The sequence below is a fragment of the Grammomys surdaster genome, unplaced genomic scaffold (genome assembly GCF_004785775.1).
Source record: "Grammomys surdaster isolate TR1022 unplaced genomic scaffold, NIH_TR_1.0 172, whole genome shotgun sequence".
Lineage (NCBI taxonomy): Eukaryota > Metazoa > Chordata > Mammalia > Rodentia > Muridae > Grammomys > Grammomys surdaster.
This window is the reverse complement of record NW_021604620.1, coordinates 1,556,823-1,574,750: the sequence shown is the minus strand read 5'-3', so window position 1 is coordinate 1,574,750 and position 17,928 is coordinate 1,556,823. Positions and strand designations below refer to the sequence as shown.

Here is a 17,928-nt window from a genome sequence, read left to right as displayed (position 1 = left end):
AAACCAAACCAAACCAAACCAAACCAAACCAAACCAAACCAAACCAAACCAAACCAAACCAATAGGACGTGTCATATTTGTCAGTTTTGACTCCAGTTACAGCTCTTTGTGCACCAATGCCAATTTTTCTTTGAAGCTTATTTAGTTTTGACTAGATATAAAACCCTCATCATAGCAAAAATGGGATTATTGATGGGTATTCAGTGAAGGACAAATTTCTTTATTACTGACTCTTGGTTCTTCTCAGCCAATCACAATGACCTACTTTGCATCTTTCTGGAAATTCTCTTTCTCATTGGACCCACTAGTGAAAACCGTATTTGATGTAGGAGACACTGCAGAAAGACATCACCCAGGAGAACTATTTTAGAAGTCTCAACAGTGACTGTTGCTTATAATCTGCCCTTCTGGAAATCATTTGCTGTTAACCCCTACTTCCTGCCACCCACTTTATCCTACTTCCTCAACATCTCTGCCTCTGATGCCTTCGAGGACAGTCTCCTTTCTTCACAACTAGATCCTTCATCTTTCTTCACCTCTGCTCACCATCTGTCCAGCATCCAGGCACTTATGAACAGATCCCCACTCCTTAGTCCTTTAAGAACTCTCTCACCCCTGCCTAACAGACATCATACAGTGCCGCACTTCTGCAGTTGCTTCCTGCCCGCACCATCCCCTTTCTCCCTCTCAAACCTGCTATGCCCTTACTGTATTTGAACCAGGCAACTCGACCCATCTCATCACCACATCTGTTGACTCAACGTTGTTCAAGGTTAAATTCCAGGGATACAAGGGGCCGTAATTTGTCCTCAACCCAACTTGGGGCCGTCCTATCCAGAGAAAACAAAAATGAGAGCACTGTCCAAGAAAACTGAGGTGTCTTCTCTGAGACATTTTTCATGTCTCCATTACCCTTTTGTATTCTAGTCTCAACTGTCAAGGAGGTTTCCTTTGTAGAACGTCAACTTGTATGCATCTCCCAGGTCTAGCATCTGTACTTCTGTTTCCCAATGTATGGACACTGAATTCCTCCCCAATAATCAAACAGCAATGATATTCCTTTTTGTCTCAGTTCTCTCCTCAGCCTCAATCTCTTCCCACTGACTCCTCTTCTTGTGCCTCGGGCATCTCTTCTGTCCTTGGTACAGATAGCTGGCATCTCCCCAACTCTCTTATTTCTAAAAACTTTCCGAGGCTGTTTCCAAAATCCCAGAGGGAGTAGCTGCTATTATTACAACCATCCAGAACCAAAGAGACTCCCCTGCAGGTGTCATTCTTAAAAATCATGGAGCCCCGGACCTTTTTCTGACTCAAAAATTCCTTCAGCAAGAGTGCTACTTCTAAATAAACCATCCCGGAGTAGTCTGAGACACAGCAAGAAGATGGCGTGCAGAACATCCAAACCCTGCCAGTATTCCACTTCATAAGGACAATGGTTCAACCTGGGGTGATGGCTACCCTGGCAGGCTCCCTTTTTACTTATTCTCTTTATTTTTCTATTATTAACCTTTGTATCCTGTCTCTCAGAAGCATATTTATTTTTATTTATGTGTATGTGTGGGTGTATCTGCACATGTGTATGCACATATATGTATGGTGTTCCAGAAGGCTAGAAGACAGCACTGGAGACACAGTTGTGAGCCACCTGACATGGGTTCTGGAAACAACTCTGTTCCTCTGCAAGAGCAGCAAGTCCTTTTAACTACCAAGTCATCTCTTGAGTGCCTGTGCCTGTGTTTTAAACTAACCCAGGGACTGGGAGCAGCAGTCCACAGAACTTGGTGCTTTTTCAGAGGAATGAGTTTTGGTTACCAGTACTCACATGGCATCTAAAAATCATCTGTAACTCCATTCCAGAGGAGCCAACATTCTCCTCTGGCCTTTGTGGGCACTGCATGCATGCGGTGCACAGACATGCAGATAAAACACCCATACATATAAAACAATAAATGAAATCTGAACTACCTAACCCCTTTTTCTTCTTCAGATTGAAGTCCTTGATTCAAGACACCACCAAAAATCACAGCAACACCAACTGGCTCCTCTAAAATTTCTAATTCTAAAATCTGCTCCATGGCGACATTCCAATTCAACCCAGAGTAGCCTTCTGGGCTATGCCTGAAGTCCAGCTCACTGCTCTCCCAACCCATCACAAAACAAATGGCAGAAAATATCAGCTCTAGGGACACCTAGTCCCATTCAGTGACATTTTGCCCCTATCTACCACCTTAGCTGATTTTTTGATTCTTACCACCTGCTAGCTGAAATACCCTGTTTGGCAAACAGCAGCCTCATTGCAAGCTCAGTTCCCATAGCAATGGCTAACCTCAGTTTTCTCATCTCTAGAGCCTGATGTTCCTTCTTTCCTGACTTGTAGACCAGGTCTATAAGTGGGGGACCAGGCTCTGGTGCTTTTCAGTTGCTCATCCTTGTCTCCCCATCTCTAACTAACAAAGGAAAGTTGAGCATGAGTAAGAGATAGAGCAGTACCAGGCTCAACTTCCCCAGGAGACCTCAGAGTGGCAGCAGGAGCCAGACAAGCCAGACAGGCCCATTGCTGGCGCTTGAGTCCTCATCTGGGAAGCACAGTCTAAATAAGATTTCAAAAAGGACTCTGCAAGACTTTTTGCACCATTCTTTAGACGTGAAGCGTCTTTGTGGTATACCATAAGATCACTTAGTCCATCCCTGAACTTTTGTTCAACTAGCCCTCAAGGTTTCTTGGAAGGCATCCATACTTTCTAAATGAATCCAGTCACATTTAGATCTTTCACACTTCTGATTCCTCCTATACGTCCCTGTAAGTGTTTCTGCCCAGACGGAAGGGAAACCTGGGACTTGGAAGCTCAGGAACCATATAGCTCTGAAATTGGGGAAAGTGCCCCAATGGAAGGGAATCCTAGACAGAGGAGCCTGGGAACCACACAGCTCTGAGAGGAAGCCTCCTCAGCAGAGGCATTGTAGCTCCCAGCGGAGTATCCCCAGATGAGCTTCGGAGCTCAGGGGCCTCAGCCCTGCCTCACTTTCTCACTCCTTCCCATCTCTTCATTGCTTCTTGGCTTTTTCTGACGAGAGAATCACAACAGATAGACAATCTCATAAAAGAGATTTATTGGAGGGTCCAGGGTAAAGACAATCCAGACATGGCTGCCCTCTGCTCCCAGAAGCAGACAGCAGGGCTTATATAGGATTTCTTAGGAGCCAGAGCTTTTCAGGGCAGAAATTTCCATGGGGAGGATTGGTAGGATTTCAAGTCCTGAGCTTGAGGAGCTCAGGGATTAGTGGGTTTTCCTGCTCAGTGATTGGTGGCTTCCCCCCCCCCCACACACACCTCCTTTTCCTTTTGCATCGGACTCATGGATTAGGATGGGAGGTTCTTCCCGGCTGCAGGTGGCTTTGGCTGAGGTGCCATCTCTGTGGAGCTGCTGGGGAGGATGGAGAGGAGGTGCTGCCACCGTGGACAACTCCTGTGGACTGAGATGTCCTAGTGCCCTCATTCTTTTTTTTAACAGTTTTGGAAGGGCATCTTGCTCGCTATAGGCTGGGGCAGGAAGGAGGAGCTGGCTGCCACTTTGACGGATTTTTCAGAGTGCTGCTTAGGGACTACACAGCTCCTTCCGGACAGCTCGTGCTGAGGTGGGAAATGAAATGTGAGGCGTTGTGGTGCCGCCATTTTGACAGAAGCCGCCATTTTTGACAGCTCCTGTGGGGCATTTTATAGGCTGGGGCAGGAAGGAGGGGCAGGCCACCGCTCTGAGGGGTTTGTAGCGCTGCTTAGGAATTTCAGTCCCAAACGGAGAAAAGCAGCTCGTATGGGCGAGCCATGTAAGGCAGGAAACGGTTAGGATCTTCAAGAGGGAGTCGGCCCTCCTGCTCCTGTGGGCGAGTGCACTGCCCACTGTCCAGTGGAATAACCAACCTTTCTTTCCTGCTCCTGCCTCCTCTCTGATGAGGAAGCATCAGAGAGGCGCTGAAGGCCCGAGGCCTGACCCAGGCTCCCTTATTCTCGCTAGAGCACACCCCTGCCTAAGGCTTACCTCGGCGGAAGGCGAAGGACAGCCGCATCTAGATTGATGGGGTCCTCCAAGATGCCTAGAGAGACCCACAGCGGATTGGCCGGTCGGTGTGATGACGTATTTCCGGGCCGTGGACCTTTAAAACCTGAGGGTGTGGGTAGTGAGAGGCCGGTTGACTCCCTGCATAGGTGAGTGTGAAGAGACAGGCATGGCATGGACCAGAGGGAGGGAAGGTGGTCCTCGTGGTCCCCAGGCTGGCCTGCCTGGGTGCTGGAGAGAGGGGCGCTGTCTGAAGTAGGAAGAGGATGCTGAGGGCGCGACGCCTGGGCGGGAAGAGAGCGCTGAAGGCCGGAGGCCTGCCCTGAGGAGAGCACTGACGTCATGATGCCTGGACAGGAAGAGGGCGCTGAGGGTCAAAGGCTTCTGCAGCCTGACGACAGGGAGAGACATATGGAGGCCCCACTCTGGCTGGAGGAAGTTGACACCTGGACCTGCGGGGAAGAGGCTTGGGGCAGGATAGCTTGAAATGCAGGCAGGAAGAGCCTGCTGGGGGCCTTGCGGCCTGTGCAGGATGGACTTGAAGATGCAGGTGGACTTGAAGTGTAGGACAAGGCCAGTGGAGGACATGGCCATTTTGTCACGGCGTCTTCCATTACTTAAGCCCTAGTGCTGCTGACCAGTCTTTGGACAATTTTATAAACACTTTCTGTCCTTTGAGTGGTGCCAAGAAATTGGTCTGTGATAGCTTGATTTGCCTGCTGTGAGGTACATCCAAATGAAATGTAGAGCAGCCAAACCCTTGAGAGTCCTGTAACGTGCAAGTTCCCCCACCGAGATGGAGTGCACAATTCATATGTGGAGCCCTGAAATTTAAGTTAGAGTGTATTAATGTTAATTCCCAAACAGGTATTTGTAATGAAGCACCTAATATGTGCTGGGTGTAACAGCATGTTTCCATGTTTATATGAAAAATGACTTGACTTAGCTCTTTGTACCCTCCGTTACACTCTTCATATTTTTATGTGTTTGATATCTGTGCCACAGGCAGTTGTTCACATCTCGGGGATGATCTGCAAGCATAAATCTCGCCCATCCACTACTCTGCATGACAGCAGGCTTACTTTCTAAATTATTAAAGGATGAATTTACCCAAAGCAGAAATTATAACTGAGAAATGAAACTGCTTTCTTCCCTATACTAGAATATTTGAAGTCATGCTGTGAAGTTCATGGATTTCTTTAACGTGATAGTGTTTTCCTTCTCACTGCTCACTGTTATAAAATTGAACAAATATACCACAAGCAACCCATATTCAGAAAACATAAAGATATTCCTAATAAACCACCTTTAAATTGTTTGACTTGCATTACTAAAAAGATAGTGTCACTATTATTAAGTAGCATGGGGATAGGCTGATTCTTTTTTTTGGGGGGGGGTGTTTCGAGACAGGGTTTCTCTGTGTAGCCCTGGCTGTCCTAGAACTCGCTCTGTAGACCAGGCTGGCCTCGAACTCAGAAATCCGCCTGCCTCTGCCTCCCAAGTGCTGGGATTAAAGGCGTGCGCCACCACTACCTGGCTAGATTCTTAAATCTATCAGTAGTCAATGGATTTTATGTATACACTCATTCCTCTTGTATCCGAGCTCTATGGATCTTAACTGTGTGGGATGCCAGTTTTCTTTGGTCAGTTCATAACGTTCTAGTCACTGTTTTCCTACCTTATCACCTGCCCTTGCTGTTGTCTCGGGATTACTGAAATTATAGTTTTAACAGTACAGATTATCATTGCACAGTTCCTGGATGATCCTGTTCTTCCATATGCATTCTCCACTGTGAGTCTCAGTTTTTTTAAAGACTAGAATTGCTACTGATAAGGAATAACTGTCAAGTAATACTTCACAGGGCCTTCAAAACAGGAGAGATCAGGGATTGTATGCTGGAGAAGACAAGTAGAGTTATTACCACAAATAGTTTCTCTGTTTACCTTCAGGTTCTGAAAATTTTAAGCTTACATTTGCTACAGAACTGAAAGATTTGATGATGGAAGATATTTCCATAAAAACAGAGCCTCAGGTGAGCTGGATTGTCTTTATTTCTTTACATATTTGTTTGAATTTACAATGCTATATATGTACATATGTACAAATATGCACACATAAATCTATATGTAAATAAATACATATAAGCATGTACCTATATGTGCATTTACATTAATATATTGTCTATTTTAGAAATTTCTTACTGAGGTTTAACTGACACACATGTTTTAACTGTATAGCTCAGTTTTTTGAAATACATACGTTCATATGACTATCACTTATGTTAACACTTTAAAATGGTCTACTTTGTGCCCTTGCCAAAGCCATGGGACTTGCCCCTCTCTCGGCACTGGGGATGCAGATAACCTGCTCCCATCCCCAGCTTCTATGTGGGTGACACGAATCTAAATTCATGTGCTCATGCTTGTGAAACAACTATTTAACTCACTAGACCATTTTTCCAGCCGATGATATCCTCCCAATGCCTCCCCCAGCACTGGACTGGGCACTGAATGCAGGGCTTTGTGCATACTACCTCTGCTGTATAGTTTTATGTCAACTTGATACAAACTAAAGTAATTTGAGAGGAAGGAGCCTCAATTAAGAAAATATCTTCAAACCCTACAGGCCGTAAGCAAGCCTGTAAGGCATTTTCTTCCTTAGTGGTTGATAAGGGAGGGTCCAGCCCATTGTAGGTGGTGCCATCCCTGGGCTGGTGGTCTTAGGTTCAAGAAGAAACAGGCTGAGCAAGCCAGGGGAAGAAAGCCAGTAAGCAGAACCCCTCCAAGTCTTCTGCATCATCTTCTGCCTCTGGGTTCCTGCCCTGTGTGAGTTCCTGTCCTGGCTTCTTCCAATGGTGGACTACAATGTGGAAGTATAAGCCAAATAAATCCTTTGCTCCATAACTTGTTTTTGCTCATGGTATTTCATCATAGCAATACTAATTCTAAGACACCAGGCAAGCACTCCACCACTGATCACTACCTCACTGCAATCTTGTCTTTTGATGGATGTGAGCACTCATTCTCATGGGATTGCATGTTTGCGTGCGTGTGTGTGCGTGTGCGTGGATGAAATTGCTAGATGATGAAGAATGCATTTGGTTAGTCTTACTATATGCTATACAAAAGTTTTCTAGAACAGTTTGTACTTGTTATACTTTGATCAGCAGTACACAGGTGCTTCCTGTGATCATCAGATGTCTAGGAGAGCTGTTATTTGTCATTTTAGGAATCAGTGATATTTGAAGATATGGCTGTGTACCTCACAGAGCAGGAATTGGCCAGCTTGACAGTTGATCAGAAGGCCCTGTACAAGGAAGTGGTGCTGGAGAACTTCGCACATGTGGCTTTTCTGGGTAAGGTGTCTGTACTGTTGATCTCTGCCTGCATCCGCAGACTGAAGCACTTGCTTACAGTTATTTGCCAGTTCCAAATGGCAAGTGCTTTGGTTTGCTCTGTGACTTACTGTCTCATGTAGACTGTAATAGAAAGCACCCTTCAGTTTTCTTCAAAGGCCTTGCAGAGAGATATATGTTAGGCAACTGCTGAACCACCGAGCTACGTCCTTAGCCTGCCTCCCATTTAAATTATTTTTTCACCTTTTAAGAAAAGATTTTTAAATATATTTTGATCATACATGTTTCATTATAACATTTTCATAAATGAGTAAGTGTCTTTTTACCCCCACATGATCCTACTACCCAGTCTCCTTCGTCTTCACAGCTTGTTCCTGTCACTTTCATGGCTAAAGTTTTTGTGTGGCTTAATGAATTTAATTTGAGTTACTTACAAGACCTTCAGTGTTTTGTATATTTAAATGCTTTTTCTAGGTGGATATTTAGAATGAAATTTAAATATTTTACTAGTTATATATGTATAGTCACACTTTTGTGCTCTCCCAGCCTTGCAAAGTTACTACATTTGTATGTTTTGTGTAGTATTACCTTGTACAGTAACAAGTAAAGCAAGAAAGTTATTTTTGCTTTTTATGATAACATTAAAATTTAAAAATCACTTTTATATGTGATAAATATATGTTATAACACTAGATATGTTAAGGTGGCTTATCAATACTGTGTTTTCCCTTTCCTTTAGGGTACATTGCAAAACTGAGGACATATGCTCAGATGGCCGGAACAGAAACATCGAGGGTGAAGGCGTTCCTCTAGGTCATGTTTACCAGGAAGGCAGAGCCATATCTCTGCTGTCAAGTGCAGTCTTTTCTGTAGTCATACGTATTTCTATAGATTTAATGCCTTTCAGTTCATTAAAGTTGTTCATTATCATGTACAAAGCAGGTACTCATGTCTTTTTTAAAGCAGCTTTATGAAGGTAGAGCTCACAGAACATACAGTTTACAGTGAAATACAGAAACCTTACTCAGCGGATGAAGAAAGATTATGAGGGGCTAGAAATGGACTTTCAGGTTTAGGTAGTGAACTACAGAATGTGACATCTAGCCCATTTGAAGTTTGGACTGGAGTCCAGAGAAAAAGAAATTCCTTTGACCAGATGGTGTGAATATTGATTGACACAGAATTCCACAAATCGCTCTTAAGACTTTTAACTTACACTTTTACACAGGAGCATTCATAGAATTTAAGACAGCTCTGGGATGCTGTGAGCTCTGAGCAGAGTTGGACTTGACTGATAACTAAAGGACTGTGGCAGAAAATTCTGGGCTAGTGTCCTTCGTAAAGTACTGCTCTGCAGAAATCCCTGTTGACTAGGTGTTGACTGGCTGCCATTCAAAGTGTCATATCTTCAGGTCCAGCTTAACTCCTCTCCAGTTGTGACACAGTTGGGAGATAGGAAAGGCACACCTCTTTCCCACCTTACTTGCTAGGTTGAGGCAGAAAGATCACCTGAACCCACTGGTTCAAGACCAGTTTGCACAACATAACCCATCCAAAAAAGAAAACAACCAAAAAAAAAAAAAAGCTGTTTGAACTAATTTAAAAGTTAAAAAACCAAAGTCAGTATCTGATAGCATTTATGCTCTGAATCCCCAAAGTGTCATGTATCTTTATGCTTATTCTACATTTAGGTGTCTGCATTGTTGAGAATAACTTTATTTAGCTTAAAGTATATTGTATTGGAGAAACTATTGTGAATGAACCTTTGTAAATACATTTTGAGATGTTTCAGTGTTAGTAAGTTTTTGGACAAAATACTGTTTCATGAATTACCAAAGTGGCACTGCCACACTGAACAGACTGGAAACAGCCATTTCAGAAGTATAATTCATAGATGTACAAACCACTAGACTGCCTTTACTTAAGACATTTGGATGGTTAATCTTGGTTGCTGGTTTGATGGGATCTAGAATTAGGATGGACACAAACCTGAGCAGATCTGCGAGTGAGTTTCTTTCATGAGGTTCACTGAGGTGGGAAGACCCACTTTCAATGTGGGTGTGGTTCTGGACTGAAGAGGAGAAAGCTGGGTAACTGGTATTCATCTGCTTCCTGCCCAAGGACTATGTGACCAGTTGCCTCACACTGCTGTGAGCATTTCCCTGATACAGGGGACTAGAGCCAAAACAAGCCCTCTTGAAAGTTGCCTTTGTTAGCATCGTGAGAAAAGTAATACAGTTGGTACCAAAAGTAAGCTGTTGCTGTGATAAACCTGACCGTGTGGTTCTCGGGCCTTCGGAATTGTATTGCAGGAGGGATGTAGACTGGATGCTTGGCATAGAGAAGCCCTAGAATGCTGTAAGCCAAGGCTAGTGGGTCATTCTCATGGAATTTAGAAGTCATAATGCTAATAGAATAGAAATGAGAACAGTGAAGTCCCATTTAATTAGGTTTCCAGAACATGAACAGGGATACCATCAGGAACTGGGCTAAAGGCTATTTCTACGGTGAACTGACAATTTTCTGCTCATGTCCCAAGAGCTCCAGTGAGGCTGAATATAGGAATAAGGACTAACTGGATGACAAAGGATGAGGGAAGATAGCATCTGATGTGTGACACGGATTCTTCTCTCACCCAGATTTGCAGTCAGCAGAGTGGATGCTCAAAAGTGCAGTTTAGTGAGGAAAGTTGTTTGTTAACTGATGAAGTGAGTTTGAAAATGCTGAGTCATTAAAAAGGAGAAAGCACATCATAAGAATGCCACTGGTCTGTCTGTCTCTGCACGTCTCAGGCAAGATGCATTTTGTGTCAGAAGTTCTGCGGGTGAGTGGATGTCCATATCCCTGCATGGGGAGTCCTGCCTGCTTCCAGGAGGCGGCCACTTCTGGCTCCATATTCTCCACTGCTAGGAGTCTCAGCTAGAGTCACCCCCTAGATGCCCTGGGGCCTCCCTGCACCGTTCCATCTCTGGCACATCCTAGAGATGCCCCAACACCCAACACCGATTTCCATTCTCTTTCCCCATCCCTACATCTGATTGCCCCTGCCTCATTCCCCTCCCCATCCTCACTCCCATCCAGTTCCTTCTTTCCTTCCACCACTGATATCTATTTTATTTCCCCTTCTGGGTAAGATTCAAACATCCTCCCTTGGGCCCTCCTCATTTTTTGGCTTCTTTGGGTCTGTGGATTGTACCATGGGTATCCTGTACTTTATGGGTAATATCCACTTATAAGTGAATGTAGACCATGCATGTACTTTTGGGTCTGGGCTACCTCACTCTGGATATTTGTTAATTCCATCTATTTGGCTGCAAAATTCATGATGTCCTTGTTTTTAATAGCTGAGTAGTATTTTACCATGCAAATGAACCATATTTTCTTTATCTATTCTTCAGTTAAGAGACATCTGATTGTTTCCAGTTTCTGGCTATTACAAATAGAGCTGTTGAGAACATAGTGGAACAAGTGTCCTTGTGATATGGTGGAGAATCTTTTGGTTATATTCCCAGGAGTGGTGGAGCTGGGTCTTCAGGTAGAACTATTCTAAATGTTTTGAGAAACTACCAAATTGATTTCCAGAGTGGTTGTACAAGTTCGCACTCCCACCAGCAATGGGGCTGTGTTTCTCTTGTTCCACATCCTCTACTGCATATGCTGTTGTTCTTTGAGTTTTTGATTTTAGCCATACTGATGAGTGTAAGGTAGAATCTCAGAGTTGTTTCAAGTTGCATTTCCCTGATGACTAAGAACATTGAACATTCCTTTAAGTGCTTCTCCATCATTAGAGAGTCCTCTGTTGAGAATTCTGTTTAGATCTGTGCCTCATTTTTAAATTGGGTTATTTGGGTTGTTGGTATGTAACTTCTTGAGTTCTTTATAAATTTTGGATATTATCCCTCTGTCAGATGTAGGGTTGGTGAAGATCCTTTCCCAATTTGTAGGCTGCCGTTTTGTCTTATTGACAGCATCCTTTGCCTTACAGAAGCTTTTAGGTTTCATGAGGTCCCATTTATTAATTGTTGATCTTGGTGCCTGATCTATGGGCACCAAGCTGTTCAGGAAGCTGTCTTCTGTACCAATGCGATCAAGACTATTCTCCACTTTCTTTTCTATTGGATGTACTGTATCTGGTTTTATGTTGCGGTCTTTGATCCACTTGCACTTGAGTTTTGTGCAGGATGATAAATATGAATCTATTTGCATTATTTTATATGCAGAATCCACTTAGACCAGCACCATTTGTTGAAGATACTTTCCTTTTCCCCATTGTATGGTTTTGTCTTCTTTGTAAAAACTCAAGTGTCCATAGGTGTGTGGGTTTAGTTCCAGGTCTTTGATTTGATTCCATTGATCAACCTGTTTGCTTTTATGCCAGTACCATGCAGTTTTTACTACTATTGTTCTGTTTTAACTATCCTGAGTTCTTTGTTTTTCCATATGAAGTTGAGTATTGTTTTTACAAGACCTGTAAAAAATTTGTGTTGGAATTTTGATGGGAATTATGCTGAATCTGTAGATTTGTTTTTAGATCAAAATCTGATGCATACTTCAAAGGCTAATTATAATCATTCAGTGTTTCTCCTTAGGTTTCTAGGATATGCCTGAAGAATTGGGCCTTGGAGCTGGAGAGCTGACTTAGCAGTTAAGACCACTGGCTGTTGTCTTAGTTACTTTTATATTGCTATGAAGAGACGCCTTTATAAAATAAAGCATTTAATTAGTTAGGGTCTTGCTTACAGAGGGTGGGTCCGTGATCATCATATTAAGGCATATGGCTGCAGGAGGGAGTCATGGTGCTAGAAGAGTAGCTATGAGCTTGCATTCTTATGTGGAAGCATGAGGCAGTGGGAAAGAAGAAGAGCAGACAGGGAAATGACCTCAAAGTTCATCTCCAATGACACTCCCTCCAACAAGGCCACACCCCACAATCCTTCCCAGTTATAACAGCTCAGGACCAAGTACCACACTGCTCTTGTACAGAACCCAAATTTGGTTCCAAGCACCCATATTGGATAGCTCACAGCTGCCTGTTCCAGGGGATCTGATACCCTTTTTGGGATTTATGCAATATGTGTATAAAAAAATAAACCTTAAGAAATGAGCCTTGTAGAAAGTTGTGTCTTTACCTCATAGGCTGAGAATAGAATCTGGTCATTTTACTTCAGGCACTGACCTGGACCTGTGCTTCAACTGTGTTCTTTCTCTTCCTTCATTGTCTGCAAAATCTCCTGTTGTAGCGGGGACACTTAGGACAACTAACCAGACGGGAGCCATATTTTGGTGATTTTAAAAGTGTATCATCAAGAAAATTTTTTACCTTGTGTTCTGGAGCAACATGAAGCAAAAGTAGCTCAATAACTGAGGCTGCTTCCCCCTCCCCTCAGACGTCTCTCAGTCTCTGTCTCCTGTTTCCTAGTGTATTTTGAAGTAGACCGACCAGATTTATAGGGGTGTTGAATTACAATGGAATGAACTTTATCAAATCACATCCATAGTGAAAACCCATCAATATGAACCTGGTGAGCTTTCAAAATGCTTCTTCATACATCTTTAGGTTTGGTTAACTAGCCTAGTGTCCCTCACACACACTCCCTTTGGGAGACAGGGTTCACTTTGTAGCCTAGGCTGGCCTGAGACTCATTGTGCTATGTAGACTGGCTCAGGGCTCACTGTGTTACATAGACTGGCCCAGGACTCAACTGTGTTGTCTAGATTGGCCTTGAACTTTCAGTGGTCTTTCTGTTTTAGCCTCAAAAGTGGGAATACAAGCCTTGAGCGAGAGGCATTATGCCTGGATTCCAGCTCCTTTCTCCCTTTTTTATTCGGCCTGGGATCCCAGCTCATAGGATGTTACCACCCATATTTAGGATTCATCTTCCCTTCTCAGCAAACCCTTTCCCTCACTCTAACAGAATGCTAGAGCTAATCGGTTTAGAGAGAGAAGGGGTTCTGGAGGTTGCAGCCCATAATCAGTGGCTTTGGATGTGTAGTGAGGCAGCATGGCTCGGTAAGGAGTATGGCTCACAAACGAGGGACCACAGAAAAAGAGGAAAGCACTATATAGTCCTATATCGCCTTGGAGAGCATACACCGGTGTATAGGAATCATCTCCTAAAGGCTCTACTCTCCCCTGACAACACTGTCACGGGACCAAGCCTTAACATATAGGCATTGTGGGACTTTCAAAATCCAAGCTGTAACAGTACCTCCTGCATTTGCTGCTACAGATAGAAGCCATGTGCAGGAGATGATGCAAGAGTCCCTCTGACCTGCTGCATGGCAGTAAGTAGGAGTGGGGCAGTACTTACTCAGTGCCTGTAAGATGCCCAGTGGAACAGTTGTGGACACAGTGTGGCTGCAAACATAGGAGCTGTAAGGGCTGGACTAGATCTTGTTGAAGAGTCTAGACTGTGGAGTCATTTCTGCTTATTGTCTGGAACTGAGTTCTGTCTCTACCCCTATGAGGCCAGAGCATGGTACAGAAGCTGGGAGAGACTCGGAGTTAAGTCAAAGCCCAGAATAATGTCTGTGTGAAATGTTGGCCACACGAGGGTGCCATTCCCTTCCAAGCTTGGTTTAAAAGCATTTATACTTTTGCAACCTGGATGAATCCAGCCATGTCAGCCAACCTGGAAGCTCAGTGACTATGTCTTGTGAGAAAAATTTAGAGTCTGAACGAGGGCATTGGATCTGCTGAAGATGGAATTACAGTCAGCAGATGTGGGTGCAGGGACTTGGAAACTACTCAGGTCCTCTGTAAGAGCAGAGAATGCCCTTAATTGTGAACAGTCACTTCAACTGATCGGTTTCATTTGCTAGCACAGGTTTTTCAGACTTTATTCATTAGTAGATAACAGTGAAGTCAAGGTATCTTGCGATCACCATTAAGAGTATTAGAGTAAAATATAAAAATACCACAATCAGGGTGGTGAGATGTCTCAGCAGGTAAGCAGTTGGTGCCGAGCCAGATGACTTGAGTTGCTTACATGGGATCCACAGACTCCAGCAGATTGTTGGACCTCCACATCCACACATATTCACACACACACACACACACACACACACACACACACACTCTAAATAAAATGTAAAAGTACATGAGAGTATCACATAAAGTAATTGTTTTCATTTTCTGTTGCTGTGGTAAAAGCACCCTGACGAAAGCTATTTCAGGAAAAAAATGGTTTATTTGGCTCTCACTTCCAGGTTACATTTTATCACTGAGAGGAAGCCAAGCCAGCTGGAGCTTGAAGCCAGTCACATCCTCTCTACAGTCAGGAGCAGAGCCGTGAAGGCAACCATGTTAGTGTTCAACTGACTCCATTTTATTCAGTCCACAACTCTAGCCAGTGAAACAGTGCTGCCCACTCAGTGTGGGGCTTCCTAACTCAAAACAATTAAGAAGATGCTTCACAGGCATGCCGAAGGCCAACCTGATATAGACAACCCCCTCATAGAGAATTCTTCCCAGGTGATTCTAGATTCTATCAAGTTGATTAAAATTAATCATATGCAGAGATGGCTCAGCAGCTAAGAACACTGACTTTTCTTGCAGAGGACCTGGGTTTGATTCCCAAAACTCACATGACAGCTCCCAACCACCCGTAACTCCAGTTTCAGGGGATCTGATATCTGTCTTCCATGAGAACTGCACACACATGGTGCATGGGCGTACATGAAGGCCGACACGCATAACATAACACAAATAAAAAAAAATGAATCATCGAAGTAAGGTTTCCTAAAATGTATCCACATATGTTTATGTAGAGGGTCAGGGCACACTTAGATATACATATCTAATTAGATACACACATCTAATGTGGAGAGACAAATTCAAAACCAAATTCGACTCTTAAACACCCGAGCGAACACAGGGCGGCTGCCCTGACCCTATACTTCTTTTTGCATTACTCCTTCAGCACCTGGGTTGCCAGCCCTTCTAGGCCTCTATATTCGTACAGACTGCAATTAGCAGTGCCCCTGGCCCGCCCTGTTTCCCATTAGCTCCACGTTTTCACTTTCTAGCAGGTAGGCTTAGGCTTTAAGCTATAGACTGGCTTCCTGGTTTCTGCTTCCCATCAGGGTTTCTTTCTCTGTAGATTTGCTCCTTGGCATTGTCTGTGGTGGTTCAGTGCTACAGTGTACAGAGAGCATTCGGGGGTGACTACTCGTGGCACAGCATCCTACAGCTCCTGTGTTCCCTACCAGCAAGAACCTCATAGCTGTTGATCTAGCAGGAGAAAATGACTCTTGGGAAGTCTTGGGCGGGGGGGCTCATCCATCTAGTGGTGACTCTGAGTTTAAATCCTGGCAGGTCATTTTCAGCTTGGTTCTAAGATTCTCTTCTACTTTCCACCCTGCCCTATCCTCTAGCCATTGTCTACCTCCCCTTAAGAATTCCGAGTTCCACGTATCAGACTTCTTAAGGGCCGACCTCTCAGAGGTCTAGCTCCTTCTTGCCAGCCACCAGCTGTCACCAGTAAGGCCAGCAGGATTCTGCACCTGGTGCAGGATTCCAACAGGATTCAGCAAGATTCCAGCCCAGAGCAGACCATCTAGTCTGGCCCCACTGAAGCTGGTCCCCGAACACAAAGAGACTATCTGCAGCCAAAGCAGTATCCAGCACTGACACCCTACCTTACTCCAGCCCTTGAATGAGGTCCTGCTCATTGTTAATGACTGTCAGTGGTTAACAAATTTGCCTCCCAAACTGCCGTTGGGCACTGCGCCCAAAGCAACTGGAGAGGTGCCAATGGCAGATTGGTCTTCCTAAAGTTTTGCAGAGGAGAGGGACAGTATAGGGAATCCTTGTCTGGGCCCCGCTCTGAGAGTTGCACCCAAACACCTTAGAGGCTCAACTGGGGCTTCTCTGAGCCCAGCCCAAGAGAAGAACCCGGCAGGGCCAGGCGGGAGACTCTTTCCTTCCTAACACCAGAGCCCTCGCTCCAGGCAGCTTCTGCTGGCCAGAAGTGGGTAGGGCTTTTATTATGAAAGAGGCCTCCCGCTTCCGCGCTTTCTGGGGACTGGGGAGGCTGGGCTGTGCCGCTAGGCTGGGGCTTTGCAAACTCTGGAAAGGTCCCCAGCAGTTGGAGGCAGCTTGTGGCAGGCAGGACTCACGACTCCGGCACACTTACACTCGCATGCCGAGCATCCTGTGGTGTGTCCTGCCCCCGGGATCTGGCAGGAAAGGTGTGGATCTAAGCTCAGCCCAGCCTGGGAAGTCTGGGCTCCAGGGATGAGTCTGCCAGTAGGCTGAGCCCCAGGAACCTGCTGGAGTACCGTGGGGACATGGTAGGAGTTGATGGACAGGGCGGTGGGGCCAGGTGGGCGCCAGGGCCGGTGGCCTCGAAGACGTGCACGAGTTACACACGCGGCATCCCAGGCTTTCTCATGGGGCCACAGTGACTTTCATTTGTCCCCAGGACTGGGGAGTCTTCATCAAGGACCCCTCACATGTAACTGAACAGTTTACCTTGGCAAAATGCTTGCAGGAGAGTAAAGGATTCCTTTGGGCACCCAAGACAGACCTGATGGGTGCAAGCCTTTCAAGTCCCCTCCTCCTTTGTCAAACGTGTGTAAATGTTATGGCGTTCTATGGCTAAGTGGTGTATTGAACCTTAAGAAAATGCCTCGCATCACCTTTGTTAAGGTCTTACTGCCCCCCCCCCCCGGCCTGCTGGACAGGGTAATGAGTGTAGAGCAGTCATGGGGTCCCCATAGTCCTGAGGAGTAACTGGTAAAGTCTAGGACCTGTGGACTTGATTCTTTTCCAACCTCACAGGCACTAAGAGAGGAAAACAAGAATTTGAGAACCTGCCCTTGTGCTTTAGCTGAGGTACTGATATGGTCTCTGCTTCTGATAGAAAACCTACAGCCCAGGTGCCAGGGTGTGTAAGAGTCAGCTGGAGTATGCTTGCCTGCTTTGTGACTCCCCGAGAGAACCCTTTCCCTCCAGGTTTTGGGGGGCCAGATGAGAATTCCCCAGAGATGCTTCGTGGGAAGCTGACGCATGGGCCAGGAACTCAGCTGACCTTTGTAGGAAGAAGGTGAGCACAGGAGCAGTTCGTGGTGCAGATATGAAAGCACTAACCAGTGAGTGCTGGGGGCTCAGCCCCGAGGCCTGGATTTGCTCCTGGCCTCTCTACAGCTTATACATTTTCTGTCTGAGAAGAGGCATGGCTGGAGGGGCAGGGTATGAGCTGAGGTGTTGCTGCATTCCTGGTTTAGGAGCAAGTTCCCTATTTAAAACCTATGACCCATGTACTCTGAGGGGGGCCAGTGGTCTCTGGTCTCAGGCCATTTTTAGGGGTGTCTTCTTCTATTACATAGGTTCAGGGGATTGAACTCAGAAAGGTGGTAAATGCCTTTATCCACTCAGTGGACAAAATTCTGTAAAATACAGCATCCTTCAAAACAAGGCTAAATGATGTCTCTCCATTAGTCTTCTGCATGGGTCGTTTGCCCATTCCCTAACCCTAACCCTAACCCTAACCCTAACCCTAACCCTAACCCTA

The 17,928-nt window shown here is 45.1% G+C and overlaps 1 protein-coding gene across 1 annotated transcript in view; it reads left to right on the top strand.

Moving 5' to 3' along the window:
* The window catches only part of Krbox1 (KRAB box domain containing 1), a 15,572-nt gene extending 7,227 nt beyond the window's left edge, over positions 1 to 8,345 (top strand). The window contains exons 2-4 of the mRNA XM_028767270.1: positions 6,006 to 6,088; positions 7,285 to 7,411; positions 8,151 to 8,345. Of these exons, the coding sequence (XP_028623103.1) occupies positions 6,053 to 6,088; positions 7,285 to 7,411; positions 8,151 to 8,224 (237 nt within the window). The 5' untranslated portion in view covers positions 6,006 to 6,052 and the 3' untranslated portion in view covers positions 8,225 to 8,345. The remainder of the gene's footprint in view (positions 1 to 6,005; positions 6,089 to 7,284; positions 7,412 to 8,150) is intronic.
* Positions 8,346 to 17,928: the final 9,583 nt, after the last annotated feature.